We start from the raw sequence: 19,879 nt of genomic DNA on the forward strand, positions 1-19,879 counted from the left end.
AGAGGCTCCAACTGAGACTGAGGCCTCTCTTGAGTGGAGTAAGTATAAGAAAGTCATTATCACATTTACTCACATAAAATGAGAATTCCCTTTCAAGTTTTTTGTTTTGTTTTGTTTTTTTTACATATCTTTTGTTTAAACCAAATTATTACCTCTGTAAGCTCTACTGCAGTTTTTGCTGTTTAGCACATCTTTTTTTTGAACATCAGAAAGTACAAGCATAGCACATATGTTTAAGCACAAAGCCAGCAGCATAGCACATATGCCCAATACTTCTCCCTGTCTTTCACGCCGTTGGGTCTATACAGACAGACACACAATCCTTCATTTGCCAGAACCTATATAAAAAGAGGTTTGCATAACTAGACCGATGTCTCTAACCTCACAGAGAGAAGAAAAGAAAAGAAAAAAAAAAACTAGCATCAGTAGGTCTGTGGAAATTTTGCATCTAGCTAGCAAAATGATCTAGGACAAATTAGCAGGCTCTCAAAATTCTCATTAAGATCAAACAACAGAGTGTTAAAGGTTACACATAATGGGCAAAATCCATAAACTTCTTAATGGTTTAATAAGAACAAGTATTTGATGGTATGCATTACTAAATAATTCAATATACAAATGTCTGTACAATATGCTGTTGAAAAAAAAAATAATACTTTTTCAAATTTTTCTAATGACGCTGACTATTTTTTTCAAACTACAAAAGGTGTACTGTCTTACTCTGCATAATTAAATTAGCTTTTTTTCTTTACTAACTGGATCACTGAGATGATTTGTTACATTTTGCATGTAAGACCTGTTGGATGAAAGCCAGCAGAACTCTCTTCAGAGAGTCTCCAAAATAATTAGAATTTTAAACTATAAATTACTTAAAAATCATTTGGTAATCATTAGCACCAAACAGAAAACACAAACATCACTCACAGATTTCTACTCTACATAAATCAATAAAGCTAGTTAGTCAGATGTTGCATTTTCATTTATTATGAGACTTTGGGATAAAACAGACAACTAACGACCGAGTTAAGTATTCAACAATACAGAGTACGTTGGCACACCAGCCATAAGCCTGCTGGGATCAGAGGTAATCTGTCCTAAGAGGACACTCCTACTGCATGTCCTTGTGGTCTCAGGAAACAGGCAGCCAGCACAAACATGGCTCTGATATGTTCACATAGTACAGGCATAAGCTGGATTGTAAAAGTACTAGCTGAACTTTTCTGTAGTTTGCTTCTCATTTCAATGACAGACTCAGCACAAATAATTAACACTGTCATATTTTTTCTGCATTGCATCCTGCACCAGACAGGTTTTTCCCTGACCTGTCCACCTTACACGTATTTTACACAAAGTCTGGTGCAGTGCAATCCTAACCACTTTAAACAGCCCCTTAAATTAATTTCCATAGTTTAACATGGGAGCTCAATAATCTGTTCCAACAAATCATGTCTGGAATTCAAATGCTCTTAAATGTTTAATGAAGAACAGGATTGCAGTGAGAATCCGTATTTTCTTGTCTTAGGGAAGGATCTTAACAGACGCCAAAGCTTCATTTCTCATTCTTTTAAAGAAGAAACTACTTCCTTAGAGGTACGAGAGACCAATTTCTATCTTCACTCATGAAAAACAAAGTCTAAAGCACAGGACAGAACTTCAATATTATTCTGGAATTAACAGAAAGGCAATTAAGGAAAGTATTATTTTCTACAACAGACAAAAAACATTTTGAATTTACCTTTTCCAAGGTACATTATTTGTTACATACCTCAGAACCACTTGTTAGGATCTACAAGTAAATTTCACTACTGGAAATTAATCTGAAGAAGTAAATAAGTTACTTACTGTATGTTTGCTACTTTTACTGATACAGGAACATGGGAAAGTTGAGCAGCCCATTTCAGTGTAACATCCTGATAAATATTCAACACGTTACTATGGTTTCCAACTAGAGTGTTTATTGTTCCTTCTTTCACTGTTAAAGATATAAAAATTATTTTAGCATGAAAGATATTTTCATAACCCAGTCTTTTTTTTTTTTTTTAGGCTTTTATTATTACACTATTTATTCATTTTCTTTTAAGCCATTACTTTTTATAAATATTTTTATAGAATTTTAAAGTGTCAAAAATTATTAAAGTTACATTTACAATAACCAAGGATATATGTGATTAATTATATCAGTACCAATTATAAAATATGCAACACACATGCCAAAACTTTCCAAGGTTCTAACTAGAACCTTGCTATCCTGTTTGCTAACATAAAATATGGCTCAGAAAGACTCATCATAATTAAAAGGATGGCATGCCAGAATAGATATAACAAAATACACATTAGTTAAATAAAATCAGCTACTTATACTCTAATATTTCACTGACCCCTGAAAACCAATTAAAGAAGTATAAACTTATGTTTTATTTGTAACTTCTATCAGAAAGTATGAAAAATACTTGAAGAATATTAAGATCATATTTACAAAGTCTAAAATGAGATTCTAAGTCTAAAATAAGGCCTGGTTGCAAAAATTTATCATATAGCTTCATCTCCCATTGATGAACTTTTTAATATTTGGCTTTTTAAAATTTAAAACTTACTACAATGAGTTGCAGCAACTTGAATGTGGAACCACTATAGTAATTATAGATATTAAGAACCTATTAACCTACTCTATTCCATACTAATGTTTCCAAAACCCTATCAGTAAGTGACAGAAGATCCTCAAATGCTTGCTTACTCTTCCAAAATCTTTCTTGTTTTTTGCCTTGGTAGTCTGAGCAAATTTACTCAAACACTACCGAAGTACCTCATATTTGGTGATGAGAAAATACATATTTATTTTCCACAAGTCATGACACTTTGCTCTAAACAATATTGGAAAATAAATTTGATTGTTTAGATATTCACAAATCAACAGCATATTCAGAAGAATGTATTTATTCAGTGGAGGAAAAAAACATCGCTGGAGAAGTAACCAAGCTAAAGGTCGCAGGTTTTCCTTTTACAAACCTGAACAATAAGGAAGGAAGCAACTTGGACTGTAATCAAGCTTTTTCATGAAACGAAGTTGTCCATTATCCTTAAGGCAGAAAAGGTTTCTCTCACCAAGCACAAAAACAGAGGAAACTGCCTGATTAAAGGAGACAATGCATATATCCAGTGCTTGCTCTCCAATGTTTAGAACCCAATCCACCTTTAATAAATAAATAAATAAATAAATAAATAAATAACATGTTTCAGAGATCAGTTGACAACTGTGTATTTAAAAACAAACAGAAACACTTATAAAGAAGTGTTCATCAAGATGCTTTACAGATACAACTAAATTTTAAGATACTTGTGCCATTTTAGATGGCATTGCCTTACACTCTATTAAACCCTCCAAGAACAAAGTAATAGAATTGTTTAAAACTGCCCCATCCTTATATTTTAAAGGCAATGTCACAGAGCAAAGGTGGTAACTTATTCCAACACTGTATGTAATTGGAAAAATAAAATTTAAGGTTCTTAGGCCAACATTCATGCTTGCAGTCACTCATGTACACCCTTCAATTTGAAGAATGATTGTGTATATGAAAGCTTGTCTACTTTTCCAACTATGTACACTAATACAATAAATGACTTCTTAGAAATCCTGTCTTGCCTATATCCTTACATCTTTAAGCAATACATCTTTAAGCTTATTGATACATTTCATCAGTTTATTTCAGCTCGTCTCAACTTCAACTAATTCACACATGCTAAAAGTGCTCTTGACTACTGCCGAATTGGTTAAACAAATGAAGAATTTATGAAGTCAAAAAAATATTCAGCTGTCATGACTTCCTACATGATCAATCCTTTTGCTTAAAAAACAGAATACGTTAGTAAACATATCTGACATACAAAAGTGGAAGTGCCATCTTAAAAGTCAGAGGAAAATAAGGCAAGCTTATTTTGCCTCCATGTATGCTTCTCAACTTACAGTTAAAAATGTTTTGTTTTTTTTTTTTTTTGCAGCTTGTCTGAGGAAACTTTCAAATTTCTTATGATGTCTTCTAATTCAAAGTGTAGGATTCTGACTAACATAGTGTGTGAAAAAAATATGCATTATTAATGAGAGTAAGGAAAAGTGTTCTCCCTGTATTTTACTCTCATACCTGAAATATGCTGAATCCATCATTTTAGACAGTGTAGTTAGTGGACAAGCAATTCTAATGTAAGACCAGAGACAAATTCCCCACCTTTTAATAAGAGGCAGCTCAAATATTAAACAATTTATTATCCAGAGGGCACTCCTGAAGACCATTGATTTCACTGTTTTTTTCTGAGAACAAGAGTCCAGGATACTGACTATTTATGGAAACAATTTTCAATGTCAAGTTTTCTGTTAAAGTACAAAGGACTAATCAGGTACAATGAGGTTGATTTTGTAAGTTGAATACAAATTCAGAAAAAAAAAAAAAAAAAAAGACTTAAATTAGTGATACTTCAGGTATCTTTGTTTTACTACAGTTTAGATTTTGCATTACAAAGATTGTCTTGGAAGTAGCTATGTTCAGTATACAATTCTTTTGTCTGTTTGTTTTTCTTAGAACAGCAGCAAGTTTTAAGGCCCAACCTATGGCACAAGGAAATCCTAACAGAAATCTAGTGGAGTCTTTCCATTGCCTTCCACAGCAATTGGATAAGGTCCTCTGTCAGCAGATAACGTTTCCACTTGTTACTTAACATTGGTCTTTTTAAAATGTATGCAATGCACCATACAGGATATATGTAATTAACAGATTTTACCGCAAGTCTTTTTCCAGAACTAAGTTTTTTCTGTACTGTTTCTTGTCTTGCCTCAGCATCTGTTGCAAATACCAGCACTTGATATCTGTTATAGGAAGTTTAAAAAAAAAAAAAATCTTTGTTGTTAATACCTTTAGGTAAAAAAATAAAAATAAATGTATATATAATTATCATGTTATGAATATACATACACAGTAGAAGCAGAACCTAAAAAGGATTGTCAGATGCAATGCACCTATCAGCAAAGATGTTAAATAACATTGCAGAATAAAAGCTAAGTGTAAGGCAGATTTCAAAAAAGTATTCTACTCAGTTTTCCTTGTGTTAATATAATTGAACAGCTAATTAAATTAAAGGATAGAAATACAGATTACAAGTGAGATAGAGCCAAGAAATCAAGATATTTTCAATTTGTGAAATTAGGATTGTGATAAACATTCTTTCCACTTAATAAGGTTTAAAATTCCTAAACTACCATGAAATATATAGTACAATCTGTTATATATAATAGTTACACTTTCAAGCTCATAGTTAAGCATCCATTGAATGAATCAAATCATTCCAATCTAAGAAATAACAGTAAATTAGTACACTCCGCAGATTCTGACCTAAGAAACATTTCTATCTTAAGCATATTTTAGCAATAAACTGGGCTAGAATATTATCATTTTGTTAACTAATTGTGGGTTAATACATAGTTCTCAAACCAAATTCCCACTGAGCAGTAATATGCATTAATGTTTATGGACCGGTGTTTAAGTACCACCTAAACAAACACAAGTTCCTCGTCACAAAAAAACTCAAATCACAGGTGACCAACAGAAAAACTTCCCATTCAGCTATCATATCAAATATACAATCATTTAACTATAAAACTCATTTTGCTTTTAGACCTTGAAAAAAATTCTGAATCAACACAGGAAATACTGCTTTTAAACGAAGTCATTGGTCTGTATAAGCTACAGGAAAATGAATAATCTGCAACCTTTTAGACAAGATAAAACTGGTACATTTTTTCGTTACTGAAATATAAAAATATATATTTGATTAATACAACCATAAATACAACAACTTCTCTCCTTACTATGTCTATTTCCTTCACTATAGAAGTATTAACTAACTTTAATCTAATGTTCAGAGGCATGCTAAAGATTAGCACCACAGTGTCTTAAGACTGGACAATAACAGAGAGCACTACTCAGAATCCGAGGCAAATTCCTTTAAAACAACACCTTCCTACAATAGAAACAGCACATTTGTGAATTAATGACAAAGAATGATTTAACCCACATTTGTTGGAGCAGTGAGCCAAGACTCTAAACATGATGAAAAAGTTTTTTATTTTTAAGAAAAAAAAAAAAACTTTATTCATTATAAATTTTAATACACTCTAGTTTCTTTTTAATAATAATATTCTATTACTTGCAGTATATATACTGTCTCCCATATTAATAACACAATGTCTATAAACTTCTTGGGCAATATCTAGAATCCAGGAATGTTTTACCAAGTTTAAGCAACATAATTAAAAGAGTATTGCTTGAGAAAATCGAGTGATAAAGCAGGATAACATACAGTATCACAATAAAGCATTGTGTTAGATTTACATTTTCCGGATTAGATTCCTGAAACATGATTTATAAAAAAAGTTGTATTTTTATTTTCTTTGATATTTCAGCACACCTTTACCCTCTCTCACCCAAAGCACATCAATACCAAGAAACTTTCAGATAAAAGAAAATCAGGAAAATGGCATTTTTATTTCAGCAAGAAAATAAAGTTTAAAGATATGATGTTTCCGTGCATTTTCAGGAAGCTACACTTCACATATATTAAAACCCTTCTAAACAAGGTACTATGATTTTTTAAATGCTTTACATTATGTCTGTAATCAAGGCCAAGTCCCACCACAGAAACCACATTCTGATCTGTATCAGTGAACTAATGACTTGTAGGTATATAATTAGTAATAATAGTTGTGATCAGTGTTAAAATAAAAACTGAAAGAAATAAAACAATCATCGTGGTTAACAAAGATTGGGCATTCCACTTCATGCTCTCGTTACTAGGAGCAAAGTAATGTACGTCCAGGAGGAAAATATCAGTGACAACTATAATCAAACTTATTCACAAAACAAAGAAGAAATTATTTTTCCACATTCATTTAATCATTCTTTCACAGAGACACCTAAGGTGGTTGCATGACAACATTTTTGATCCCTCCCTAAAATTTGTTGGTAGCATCTGTTGTGCAGTGGAGTGTTTCAGTATATCTAAAACCAGAAATCATAAGAGCCTGTGTAGGTGAAATATCTGCAGCTTCAGGGAAAAAGCTGTGGAGGTCAAGCAAAGTAGCCTGTAGGTATGACTTGGGGAAAAGACATTGAAAGACTCACTTTAAGATGAAGAAAACCTCAGTTCAGCACTATTGGTGCTTCCCAAGTTCTCTACTGCTTAACTGCAGAGAGGAGCTACCAGCGTTAGCAGTAGTTTTTAATTGAAGATATCTCCCAGAGAAAAGTGATCTCAAAATATTTACCATACCCAGAAGACTACAGAAGTCCAAAGAATAAATATAACTCCAAGCTAATGTTGAAAGTACAATTCATTTTAGATGCATTTTTGATTCTGTATTTTGTAACATCCTCATACATAAGCTGATGATGTGCAAGCTACATAAGTCAATGATGTAGACTGAAGACTGGTTGAACTGGCAGGTTCAGAAGGTTGTGGTCAGTGTCACCAAGTCCAGAGGGAGACTTAGGTACACAAGTAGTATACCCCAGGGGTCAGTACTGGAGCCTAGCTATTTGTTTATTCAAGCAACATAATAGTGTTTCAACGTTTAGTGAGGATATAAATCAAATTTGATCAAATCAAAGAACAGCATCATCCATTGCTTTCTTCATGAATAAAAAATAAGAATGAGATGGCATTTGACATAATTTTCCAAACAGGTATTGTAGTGAAATTTTTAAAAAGGCAGAACTGTTATTTCTACAGTTATGACCAGGAACGCAGATAGTTTCTTATTTTAAATGGAATGCTCTTCAAAAGCTACAGTAGGCAAAAAGTGACATTTCAGTACAGAAATATGCAATATATTCATGTGAAAAGGCTGGTGGTTGAAAAGTGACAGCAACAACTTATCTACATCGTTAATTAAAATAATGGTGCTAAAATATTTCTATTGCAAAAGCATTATTTGCAAACTCCCAAACTTCACAGTATCTCTTGACTTGTTTGCAGTCCTAAAATATGCAGAACCAATCCATCTTTCAAAAACACATTTAAATATATACTAACAGTAGTATTGTTGATGGTCAGTCATCTGCACTAAACAGAGTTAGTTCTGAATTTGACAAACAACATAGCTTCTGCTGAGATCACTTTTTTTTTTATAATTTTGAAAGGTTTCTGCCTACTTGATTCTTTGGTAGCCGCCCATACTAACAGTTCAGAAAGATGTTGCATGATAGCTGTATGGCAAAGGAAATCATACTCAGTGGTATATATACAAAAAAAAAAAAAAACAATAATAATAATAAAAATAAAGTAAATCCTGAACTGAAATACAAGAACCCTTGGGATAATACAATATTGCTTCTCACACTTCTAAGAATATCTATTTCAATCTTAAACAGACCACAAGATCAAGACATCAGAGGGAAGCAGGAGGGACAGCGTATTTCCTTCTAAATATGGTTTGATTGCTTGGAGACTAAAATTCAAAAAATAAATAACAACCAACGAAATTATTATATTTATTTTTTACATTCCTTCTTATGGTTGTAAATAAGCTTTTTTGCAAATCCATATTGTACTTGTCAGCCCATTCCTCCAGCTTGACAAAATGACAGCCCTAACTTCTTTGTATTTGTCACTTCCTACAGTTTGGCATCATCCTTGAATTTCAGGATATTTATTCTCTCTTATGGTCCAGCTCTTTGATGACAGTGTTAAAGAAATATTGGTTCCAATATCAGCTCCTGAGGAATATCACTTATTTATGTCGGCCAGTTTGAATCACCATCAACCACTACTCTAAAAGCCTGACAGCTCTGCCACTTTGCCACTTCTTCCATCCATCTTGTAATTCTTTATTTTTTTTTTAAATCATGGGTAATGCCTCCATACCCACAGATTCATTGCTAGGCACAAAGATCCAGAAGGCCTAAAAGCAGACCTTACCATTTTTAATAGAGAAAAGATGAGGCAAAGCATGTGTTGATCTCCTTCACCTTCTTATGCTTTGGCACATAATTTTGATCAGTAGTTGGCATATGATTTTCCTTTTATGTCTGATGTATTTGTGAGGGTCTTTCTTGTCCTTCAGATTCTCTGCTAGTAGAAGTTTTAACTGAGGTTATATCATCCTGGTTACATCACCTGCATGCCCACTTGATATTTCTGTATCTTTCCTTGGTAGTCCGTCTTAACTTCCATCTCCCATATATTTTCTTTTTCCATTTGAACTTCATTAGTATCTACTTGTTCAGTCAAGCCGCTTACTGCTGCTTCTTGAACACCAATGTGAATTGTCCTTGGTCTTGGAGGTTATCCACAAAGATTCAATAGCTCTCCAGAGCACTGTTGCCCTTTAGGACTGTCTCTCAGAGGATCCCGCCTAGCAGTTCATTGAACAGGGCCATCTGTTCTCCTGAAATGTAGTCTTCATTTCCACTGAATATCTTCCTCACTTCTATCAGGATCTTAATCCATATCATCTCATGGTCACTGCAGGCAATGTCTGCCATTGTCTATTACTTCTCCAAGCATTTATTTCTTATTTCTGAGCTATGAATTCAGCAAAGCTTCTTGCCTACCCAGCATGTCTAGCACCTGTATCAAAAAAGTTTTCCCTGATGAACCCCAGCAACACTCCAAGATGTTGAAGTCCATTGTGTTGCCCTCCCAGCGGTCCTCCATTAGGAGGCAATAGGAAACTTCTATTTGTTTAAAAAAAGGCTCTATAGCAGATGTTTTCCACAACATCCCTCGCATTTAGCATTCATCTGAATTTGAACAATAAACTCAGCATGCTGGTTTCATGAGAGAGCCATGTGTATTCAAGCTGTTCCTCTGTGGTGAACACATATCCTTCTCTGTCTGTCTTTTCTTAAGAGCCTGGAGTCATCAAATGTGACAAGGTAGCTTTGCAGCACCAAGGTACCACATCTCTAACTGCAGTGACATCTTAGCTCTGCAACTGCACATCTGACTTCCAGTTCCTCCCCTGCTGTCCAGGCTGCAAGTGTTTGTTGATACACACTTCAGATGGGCCTCCACTCATTGAACTTCCTTTAAGAGATTATTAAGTCATCCTCCTTTTTGCACTTGACAATTAATCCCTGTTCCATCATTCAGTTGCAAGACTTAGCACCTATCCCCCAATCTAGGGCTCAATGAGGTTAACAAGATTCTACTGCCACTTCGGCAGGTGGACTCCATCTCTCCACATTAGCCCTCATTCCTTTAGGAGGATCCCATGAACAAACCCATGTTCCAAATCTCTTCAGAAAATGGAGCAGGTTCTTCAGACTAACACCTATTTGCATCAAAATAAACATCACATTGAAACTACTGGAGGGAATATTATCTTGCTCTAGCAGTACAGTACAGACAAAACCGAAAGAACAGATTAGACTGAACCGAAGCAGGGAAGAGCCTGACACTTTCAGGACAGCATAATCTACCCTTGAAAAGCTAGCAAACTTATTTTCATTGTGTAAATATGTAACGTGACCATAAACTCCACAGGACACAGTTTGCTTTTTACAGTAAAGGCAATAAAAATCAAACATGACTACTTTTATTTGTTTACATACTAAATGACAGCACCAAAATATGCAATAATTACTGAATATGAACACATACTTGTAACTCTCAACCTGTCGACAGGAAGACACCGTAATGAAAGAATCTGTCCGAGAGCTGTAAGTCAATGGACCAGGCAGAAGAAAACCAGGTAAAAAACGCCCAAAAGCGTAGCTTTCCTGTTCAAATAACATTAGCATCCCATCCATGGACTGTATGCATATCAAATCTCGACCTAAGAAAGGAAAGAAGAGCAAAGGAAAGGAAACATCATTAATGATATAGCTTTAATTCTGAAAGTGTTTAAAAAACAATATATTTATCAGTGCAATTTTAACAAGACAAATTTTAATTTACACAGTATTAACTTAAAAAAAATATTTAATTTCAAATCACAATTTCTGGTGTTATATTTTCAGTTTAAAGAAATGTTTCAATACTCCTACAAAAACTCTATATCTTACAAACAGTGGTAGCAACTGTGGGTCGAAAATAAATAACCAATTCTATTCTTTCAAAAGTAGTTAGAACAACACAACAAGTTCTACAGATATGTACAAACAGTATGATAGTAATGTTTTCCACACTCTACATTTTTTTCCCTTCTCTTCAAGGAAAGTAGAAACAAACAGATCCACTCCATTTGGTGCAAACAACACTAAAATTGAAGTGAAAAAATCAGCTTGGAGCAAACGAGTTCAAGCCTTTAACCAAGCCTTTAGCCAACAACCCCAAGACATGACTTACCATATCTCAAGTACACCAAGCTAAATTCAAAAGTTTCATTTTTAAGCCTTCTGAGATCAGAGGCTGATTATGGGTTTTATGTTTCATAACTAACTGCAGTAATTCAAGCAAATAATATTTTCCATGTGTTTAAAGAGAAAGCCATGCCAATAAGACTAACACCTTGGAACAGTTGAATGAAGTGTCTCTCCTGAATTCAAAGACAAGTCCCTATCTTGCAAACAGAACATGAAATATTGTAATTCAACATGAATCTATTAATCCACATTAAAATACTCCACTGTGTCTTAGGAGCTTTAGTATATGCACGCAGGACTTGAACAAATTCTATGTTCACTTAAGCTCCATCTCCAATCCCCTTAGGATTGTTTTCGAATAGAAGATGAGCCAAAACAAAAAATAGGCTAAAAGCTTTACTTTGTTATACTTAAATAATAAAGTTAACATCGAGGTCAAGAAGATGCTATTCAATACCTGAAAAAGCAACAAATGTAAAATACAGTGGAAATATTGTTCATTTTGACTGCAATTCTTCCTTTGTAGAATCTTTAACTACTTGAAAATAAATAATAGTGTAATAAGTCAGAGATACATCATGTTACTCACCATTGTGATTTAAAAAAATAATAATAATAAAAAATAAAAAAATAAAAAAATAAAAAAAGGTAAAGCACCTGGATCCTTTTCACTTGCCCCTTCTATCCCGCCCTGCCACCTTTTCACATTTTCCTATATCCTAAAAATCAAATTCTCCCATCCTTCTTTCCAGATTCTGCATGTAATTCACTCATGTTCTGTCAAACCTGTTGTGAGTATCAGCCGTTTGCTAGGAAGGACATTCGACAATGTAATTCATGTTGTTCACATGGTGGAAGCTGTTCAATCTCTCAGTTGCTAGTGAAAATACTTCGACTTTTCTCAACACTTTATAGATAGAGTAAAACAGTTTCAAGAATTTGATTTCACAAGTGCTTGTACATGGTTGAAATGCTAAACATAACACCTGTTTCTTGCCTAATGTTCTACACAGACCTCTTCTGAAAACCTTAGAGGTCATTCCCATTTAACTGAGTTTTGTTGGTTTGTCTGCTTGAAAACTCCTTAAGTGAATACATTTGGAAGGATAACATCAGCTGCCAACTTCAAATGCTTAAATCGTACTTTAGCAAGGTAGAAATAGCATTTTCATTTGATGAATTCATAAATCAAAGAAGGGAAGAGAATTTTATTCAACATTTTATTCAAAAATCCAATATTCCATGTTAAGCATGAGAGTGAAGTACTCCATTAATCAACAATCTTTGGTGCCTTAGAAAAAAAAATTACCTGAGAAAACAGTGAAAGCTTGCTTTCCTACATTGAATCATGTCTGGATCTGTACTAATGAACAAACATGTCAACAAAAGCAATTCAACGTGGAAACCATTGAGGTACTGATCAAAAGTACTTATACTGAGATTTTGCCCACTACTGATGTCAGCCAGTTAGTACAGTTAGTACATCTGATTGTTGACTTTTTTTCTACTAGTGCAAGTGAGAAAATGTAAATATATCATCTTTATAGCAGCTCTTTAAACCATTGGCCACTTGTCACTAGCAACTTCAATACGATGATTAAGTCTCAAAGTTTGATCTATAACATTTTGAAGTTTGTTTCAAGTTTCCAAATAGAAGAGAAAGCATTTAAAGTGTACTGCTATGTGCAGATTAAAGTCATACATCCTTCTAGGAAATGCAAACTCTTTACCTCTGTTAACAGCATAAAGTCAATGAAGAAATGTTTCCTGTGACTAAATGCAATCATTTTAAGAGAATTATGGGTTTGACATACAGATCCCCTAAAAGCATTTTCTAAACAGACCGATTGTTTTAGAGCTATGATTTTCCTAGGGTTTTCTACACAGACTTTTTAAATTATAAAGCACAGTCTATGGCTTCTGTTCAGTCTTAGAATTTATTGTTTATTAAATTAGAAACATATTCTACATTATACATACACATTAGCTATGCATACATACACACACCTCTTAAATGTGACTAGCTAGTATGCTTCCTCTGAAATTTGTAAAAGCAGCCTTATTAAAAGTCTTTAAAAATCATTTCCCCTCTTAAGTATTATTCACAGGACAGATTCCAGAATTACTTGATTTATTCACAACTTGTAGCCGACATTCTGCAGCTGAAATATGTGGTACTCAAGAGGTTAAAGCAACTACTGATCATAGTCAGAACAAACATTTGGTTTGCTCCTTATACTGTCTCTGAAGTACTAGCCAAGAGCGCTGCAATCATTTTACTAACACAATTCAGAAATTAGTCAGTGAAAAGGATTTAAGTAAGTACCTTATATATGTTTCAATTAAAATAAAGCAAAATGCATACACAAAGATGAAGATTATTTAGTATTAGGGTTCAAAAAATTCTTAACATCCTTTTTGTCACATTAACAGATGACAATATTAAGTATTATTAGCATAAATAAAAAAAAAAATGTATTTATAAGAGAACATTAGTAACTATACGTGCTTAGAGTATCACTTGAGTTTCAGTAAGGCTCAGTAAGGCTGTGAATAGGCAAATGGGCAAAGCCAATCTAATGCTCTGCTAATACTACAAGGAACAGTCCTACTCACCTCCATCCCTCCAAGTTTCCAATTCCCCTTTCTCAAGTTATGTAATTCCTCCTCATTCCCAGACCAGGCCTGGTTACTTACCTGACTGCTGTAAAATAAGAATAGAACACCTTCCAGAATTTATAGTAAAATATGTATTAAATCATCACTCTGCATAAACAAATCTATCTAAGCTTAGCAACTGCCAAGCATGACCTGGAAAGCTCCGTGATGTAACTCTGAGAACTGCAGTTCAGGGCACACTCCTTTATCTTGTGAGGAAGGGTAAGGGCATGAGGAAGACTGAGTAGATCCTGTGGGCCAACAATCAGTTGCACTGCAAGTTTCGGGACCTGTTTTGAGTTTGGTTTCTAGTACCATGGGACTCTCTTTGAGGACTGACAGCTGTTTTGAAGAGATGGGATGCACCTGACTAAATATGTAAAAAGTATCTTTGCCAACCTCATAAGAGCAGCCTTAAACTAGGAATAACAGGGGGTAGAGATTCCACAACACTTGAATGAGGAAGTGGTGGATGCAGTAGGCCATCAAGGGGCTCTGAGGTGATGTGAATAGAAGGGACATAACAATCAGCAGAATAGGGCTGAAAAGGAAAACAGTGAAAGTTTCCATGCTCTTTTCAGGTATCTCTCTGAGATGTTTCTGAATTACTACACACATCATAGAGAACAAACAGAAGGAATTGGGAATCTGAATGCAGTTACAAGGCTAAGATCAAGGAGACAGGGTGATAGCTCATGTGACTGGAGTGCTAAGATGGATGCATCCAGGCTGCTCAGGAAACAGAGGCGTTGTAGGTTAACACACCTAGCTGCTAGGCCAAGCTGGTCTCTCACTCCCCCACTTCAGCAAAACGGGGAGAACGTAAAATGAAAAAGCTCATGGGTTGAGATAAGGTCAGGGAGATCACTCACCAATTACCATCATAGGCACAACAGACTCAATTTGGGGAAGACTAATTTTATTACCAACTCAAAATGAGCTAGGACAATAAGAAACAAATGTAAAAATACGTTTCCCCATACACACCCCTTCTTCCCAGGCTCAACTTCACTCCCAACTCTTCTACTTTCTCTGATCCTGATCAGTGCAAAAGCTATGGGGAACAGGGGATGCAGTTGGTTTGCATCTAAATGCCACTTCTTCCTCATACTCTTCCTCTCTTCCAGTGTGGGATCCCTCACACAGAATGCAGTCCTTCACAGACTGCTGTGATGTTGAGTCCTTCCTCTGGGCTGCAGTTCTTCAAAAATTGCTCCAGCAACTGGTTGTTTGAATGTAGGCCTTCAAGAACAGACTGCTCCAGCATTTATCCACCACAAGTCACAGGTCCTACCAGAAAATTTGCTAATGCATGAGCTCCTCTTCACTGGGCCACATCTCCTGCCGGGAGTCTGTTCCTGTGTGGGGTCTCCCTGAGTGGTAGCTAGCTCCAGTTAAGGCATATCCACGTGCATGGGGTCCTCCAGGCTGCAGTCTGGACATCTGCTCTCACACAGTCCTCCATGGGTGGACAGTCCGTGGTCTTCTTTGTGGGCTTGTAGTACCTCCTCTCCCTCCTTCTTCACTAACCTTTGTGGCTGCATGGTTGTTTCTTACTCTTTTCTCTCACAGCTGCTTGTCCTGGTTTCAGCTAGGATAGAGTTAATTTTCCTCCTAGCAGCTAGAGATGCAGGCACTGACAAAGCAATTGGATACGGAGCACCACCTTACAGCCTTTGAAGGCATCTCCTGTCAGCTGTGAAGGAAAGGTATCCCTTCAAGGAAGAATTTGTATGTCTACCAGACAAGTAAACAACTATAGAGAAGGGAATCCTGTACCTGAGGGAATTAGCTGTACGGGATGTGATTTATAGGGACCTAGACAATGAACAAATACCCACAGATCCAGATTAAGTCAAGTGTACATGACCCATGTGGTAGAAGTGTGTACGGACTGCACCATCATCATATGCCAGCTCATTGGCAGTAATGGCCGGGAAAGAACATGAGGAACCCACAGTGGATGAATTGACTACACTACTCCAGCAGTACAAAGAAAGTATCTCCTCTTCCCTACAGGCCTGCGTCTCGGCTGGGGAGAAACTTTCTGAAAATGTCCATCAACTAAAAGAGAAAACTTTGCAGAAACTTTCTTAAAAGATCTACCAACTCGAAGACAGATTATTTTCCTTCCCACCTGTACAAACCAGTGTCTCAGCTATCAGGGTAAGCATCCATCCGTGCAAGGAAGACGATATGGTGGGTACATACCCTGTGCCAACCTGTGGTTTTATCTATGTGACCATGGAGAGGACATGAGAAAATGGGATGGAAAATCTACCTCAACCCTAAAAGCACAGGTACATGAGTTGCAAAGAAAAACAATCAGGAAAAAGGGGTTCTCTGAGAAGCTTGCTGCTCCAACTTCCATCAGGCAGTCCTTCAGACACAGAAATTAGGATTCTGACCAGGATTAGAGGGGCCCTGCCTCCACCCAGGGGGAAGAAAGGGACAATTGAGTTTATTGGACTGTGTAGATTCAATGGCTTGGCACGTCAGACACACAGAAGTATAAGGCTTTAGTAGACACCAGTGCACAGTGTACTGTAATGCCATCAAGCTATGAAGGGCCAGCTACGTGAACTCAGTGAACGTTGTGTAGATCATAGACAAAAATGGAGATTAATTAGAATGTATTGGAAAGGGTGTAATGTGAGCATGACATAAATTGTATGCAATAAGGGGTGGATATATGTCCTGGTTTCAGCTAGGACAGTTAATTTTCCTCCTAGTAGCTGGTAGGGTGCTACGTAGGGTGCTGGTAGGGATGAGAAGAGTGCTGATAACATGCTGATGTTTTAATTGTTGTAAAGCAGTGTTTACACCAAGCCAAGGACATTTCAGCTTCTCACAAGACAAGCCTTCCAGTTCTACATCAGTTTCGTTGCCCTCCTCTGCAGGCATTCAAGGACCATGTTGTTAAAGTATTTTAATTTAACAGTAGTGATATTACTGAATGATATGACATAACAGTACAAATTTTTTAGAGCATTCCAATGACCTACAAGCATACTGTAGTACTGAACCATACTGTCTGAAGAAACAAATACATGGCAGGCACTGAAAACATACTTTTACCTAATGAAAAGAAAAAAAAAACTCGCCTTTAAGAATACAGCATCATTTTTTAATATACCTACCATTTTGTTGTTCATATTTATGTTGTTTCTACTCACTAATTTTTATACTTGGATTTTAACTAAAATCAAACTCCAATTACCTGAACATTACACGTAAACTATAATTAAAGAAAAATAAATTGTGTATGAACCTTTAATTTTCCAACTTTTTATAGGTCATCTTATTTCCTTTGGCCATTTGTTTTTAATGTGTAGCTAGTGAATAGGGTTTTTATGTTTTACTTCAAGAAATGCAGTCTTCCAAAAACTCAGCCAGAAATGTCCATTTCAAAAAAGCTTATTGCAGCCAGTTGGCTTTGCCAGTGACATATTTATAAAGTGAAAATATAACCCATAGTGTTTTCTGCAGATCAGATGGAATCACTTAGTGTACTCTACATAGTTTCAGCAGCTTGTGCCTCAAGAGGAATGTCCTTCAGCGAGCAAGTGTTACTTTTAAGCACAAGTCCAGCTACTGTTGTTTTGTACTTTCGTTATTCTAGCGTGATATGAATACATTTACGTCACACTTTTTTTTTTTTTGAAACCACAGTGTATTTTTAGGGCTATTGCAAAGCCAAAATGAGAGGCAGGTGGCAGCTCTTTGAAATAAGCTTCTAATTAAAGCAATTTTGGAGCTAAGATTTTGCATGTTAATGATTTCCTCTGCTATGAGCCTCCCCTCTGGCACCAAGTCAATTTCATAAAATGTACATTATGTAATCACAAAGTCTGAGCACCATGTGAAATCATGCAATGAAAACTACAGCATCGAACAGGATAAATTAGAAGTCAGAACAAGCTTCATAAAGCTACAACTTTCAGAGACGTCAGCAGAGATAATTTTACTGCCTTCAATGGTAATCATAAACTTCAGTCAAAACCCTAGCATGGAAGGAAGTGTCAATAAAAATAAAATGAAAAGAAATTGGCATTTATAAGGCACCCATAAGCCAAAAGCTTCCCCTACATGGGAAATGCTTTTTTAATTGAAGAAAAGATAAATCCACAGCACGTTCACCAGTGAAGAGATGCACACAAACTATACTCACACACACTGGAATAGAAATCACTGCTCTGACCTGACACAAGCAAATACTTTTTGATTTTCCTTCATTGTTGAAATGTACCCCCCAACATTTCTCCCAGCATAGAGAACAAAGTCTACTCCAGTTCAAATCCATTTGGAGAACTCAGCTTGTTGCTGAACACAGCTCCTGAAACAAAACAGATTTGGGTCAACTGTGAGAAAAGCACTTTAGGAATAGCTTCTGACTAATGGAAAAACCATTTGAAAATATGTTGGGCAGTTCTTAAAACAACGTATGCCTAGTAAAAGGCAAGTCTTAGGTTACTTCCCTAACCCAAAGCAGGAAGCACATGTCAACATACATTCAGAAAGAACCCTGAATTGACTAGCTTGGTGGTCTGGTGGCTGCTCACTGCATTACTACAGAAAGGATCAAAGTTCAGGACTTCAGCTGCAACCGTTCATTCTAGACCAGAGCTTCTGACAGCACTGCCAAGGCAGTGCAATACCCTGCGTAGACATAAAGAGGAAAAGGAAAACTGCCTTGCATCACTCAGTGATGATACATCTTTTGGGATGGATACATGCAAGAAGGGTACCTGTGTCCCAGCCGAGATTGACTAAGTGCTTTTCTGCTGGAATTTAAAATTGCTTAAACAGGAAGAAAGTAAAAACAGAGAAGTTGACAGGAATTTAAGAGAAATTGTATAGATAATACTAAATCCTTATTCTACTGATGCTAGCTTTAATTATTTTTTAATCCCTTCCAGATATTAAGGTATCACAGTAAAATGCGTTCAGAAGTCCTAACATAAGAGATGTTCTCTGCAACAGCCCAGCCTGCATGAAGTCTCCCTGGTTAAAGCACAGTAAAGTATGTAGTCCAAGCTGCTGTAAGGAATTGACTTCTTTTTACTTATCTCAATCATTACATTGTATTCTCTTTACCTAACCCCTTCGGATTTCTGACTGCCATAAAGTAAATTCTAGATGCAAAGTGAATCTTGAACTATTACAATTTCTCCAAAGGCCAAATCAGGTTAACTCAAACCTCGCTCACATAATCAGTCTTCTAGAGACCTGTGATACGCTCCTTTATTCTTGATCTGACTTTTACCATAGAAGATGACAGAGACAAGTTGTACAGAAAATGCAGCATGGGACTGATCCCTTTAAAGCTCATACTGACCTGATGTGGTGTAAGGACCCTTAGGAAAAACACTAGTATGGTTCAAAGGAGCACAAAAGACTGGCATGCAGTATAGACATTCAGAAACATCATAGATGCAACATCCAGCATGTTCATTGCTACTGAAAGAAACCTGGTATTTGGCACTGTTTAGACATGAGAGATGGTGTCCTCCCCTAAACAGATTCTAGTCTAAGATTTATTACAAGCCTCATATTAGGAGAAAAAAGTGCATTCAAGAATGAACATTTCTAACCCTAGTGCAAGTAGTCTTAGAAAAAAAATGTTCAGACTGTTGTGAAAGCAGCATCACAGAAAGTTGCTTCTTTTTCAGTACAACAGATCAATTATAACTATATAACCAATTCAAGCGCGTTAACTACAAACAGTATAGAGTGGGTCTTGAAGAGAACATTAGCTGTGTATGGGAGAATGGGTGTGTGCACAGATCATCGTTACTCAGGCTGCATCTATGAAGGGATGGTAAAGATCTTTCTTTAAATTCAGTTTCTTGCCTTAACTTGTTGAATAA

General features: G+C 35.9%; 1 protein-coding gene across 10 annotated transcripts in view; it reads right to left on the reverse strand.

Moving 5' to 3' along the window:
* BBS9 (Bardet-Biedl syndrome 9) overlaps window positions 1–19,879 on the reverse strand; it is a 315,416-nt gene that overhangs the window by 275,638 nt on the left and 19,899 nt on the right. For 9 of the 10 annotated variants that reach the window (XR_003495378.3, XM_072033263.1, XM_072033264.1 and 6 more), the window contains exons 6-9: window positions 10,648–10,822; window positions 4,771–4,855; window positions 3,007–3,190; window positions 1,843–1,972 (exon numbers count right to left, since the gene is read on the reverse strand). Coding sequence is in view for 9 of the 10 variants with exons in the window: in XM_072033263.1 (XP_071889364.1) it covers window positions 1,843–1,972; window positions 3,007–3,190; window positions 4,771–4,855; window positions 10,648–10,822 (574 nt within the window). In the remaining variant the exon portion in view is untranslated. The remainder of the gene's footprint in view (window positions 1–1,842; window positions 1,973–3,006; window positions 3,191–4,770; window positions 4,856–10,647; window positions 10,823–19,879) is intronic. The other variant, XM_072033266.1, reaches the window with a different exon arrangement.

The sequence above is a fragment of the Anas platyrhynchos genome, chromosome 2 (genome assembly GCF_047663525.1).
Source record: "Anas platyrhynchos isolate ZD024472 breed Pekin duck chromosome 2, IASCAAS_PekinDuck_T2T, whole genome shotgun sequence".
NCBI classification, from domain to species: domain Eukaryota; kingdom Metazoa; phylum Chordata; class Aves; order Anseriformes; family Anatidae; genus Anas; species Anas platyrhynchos.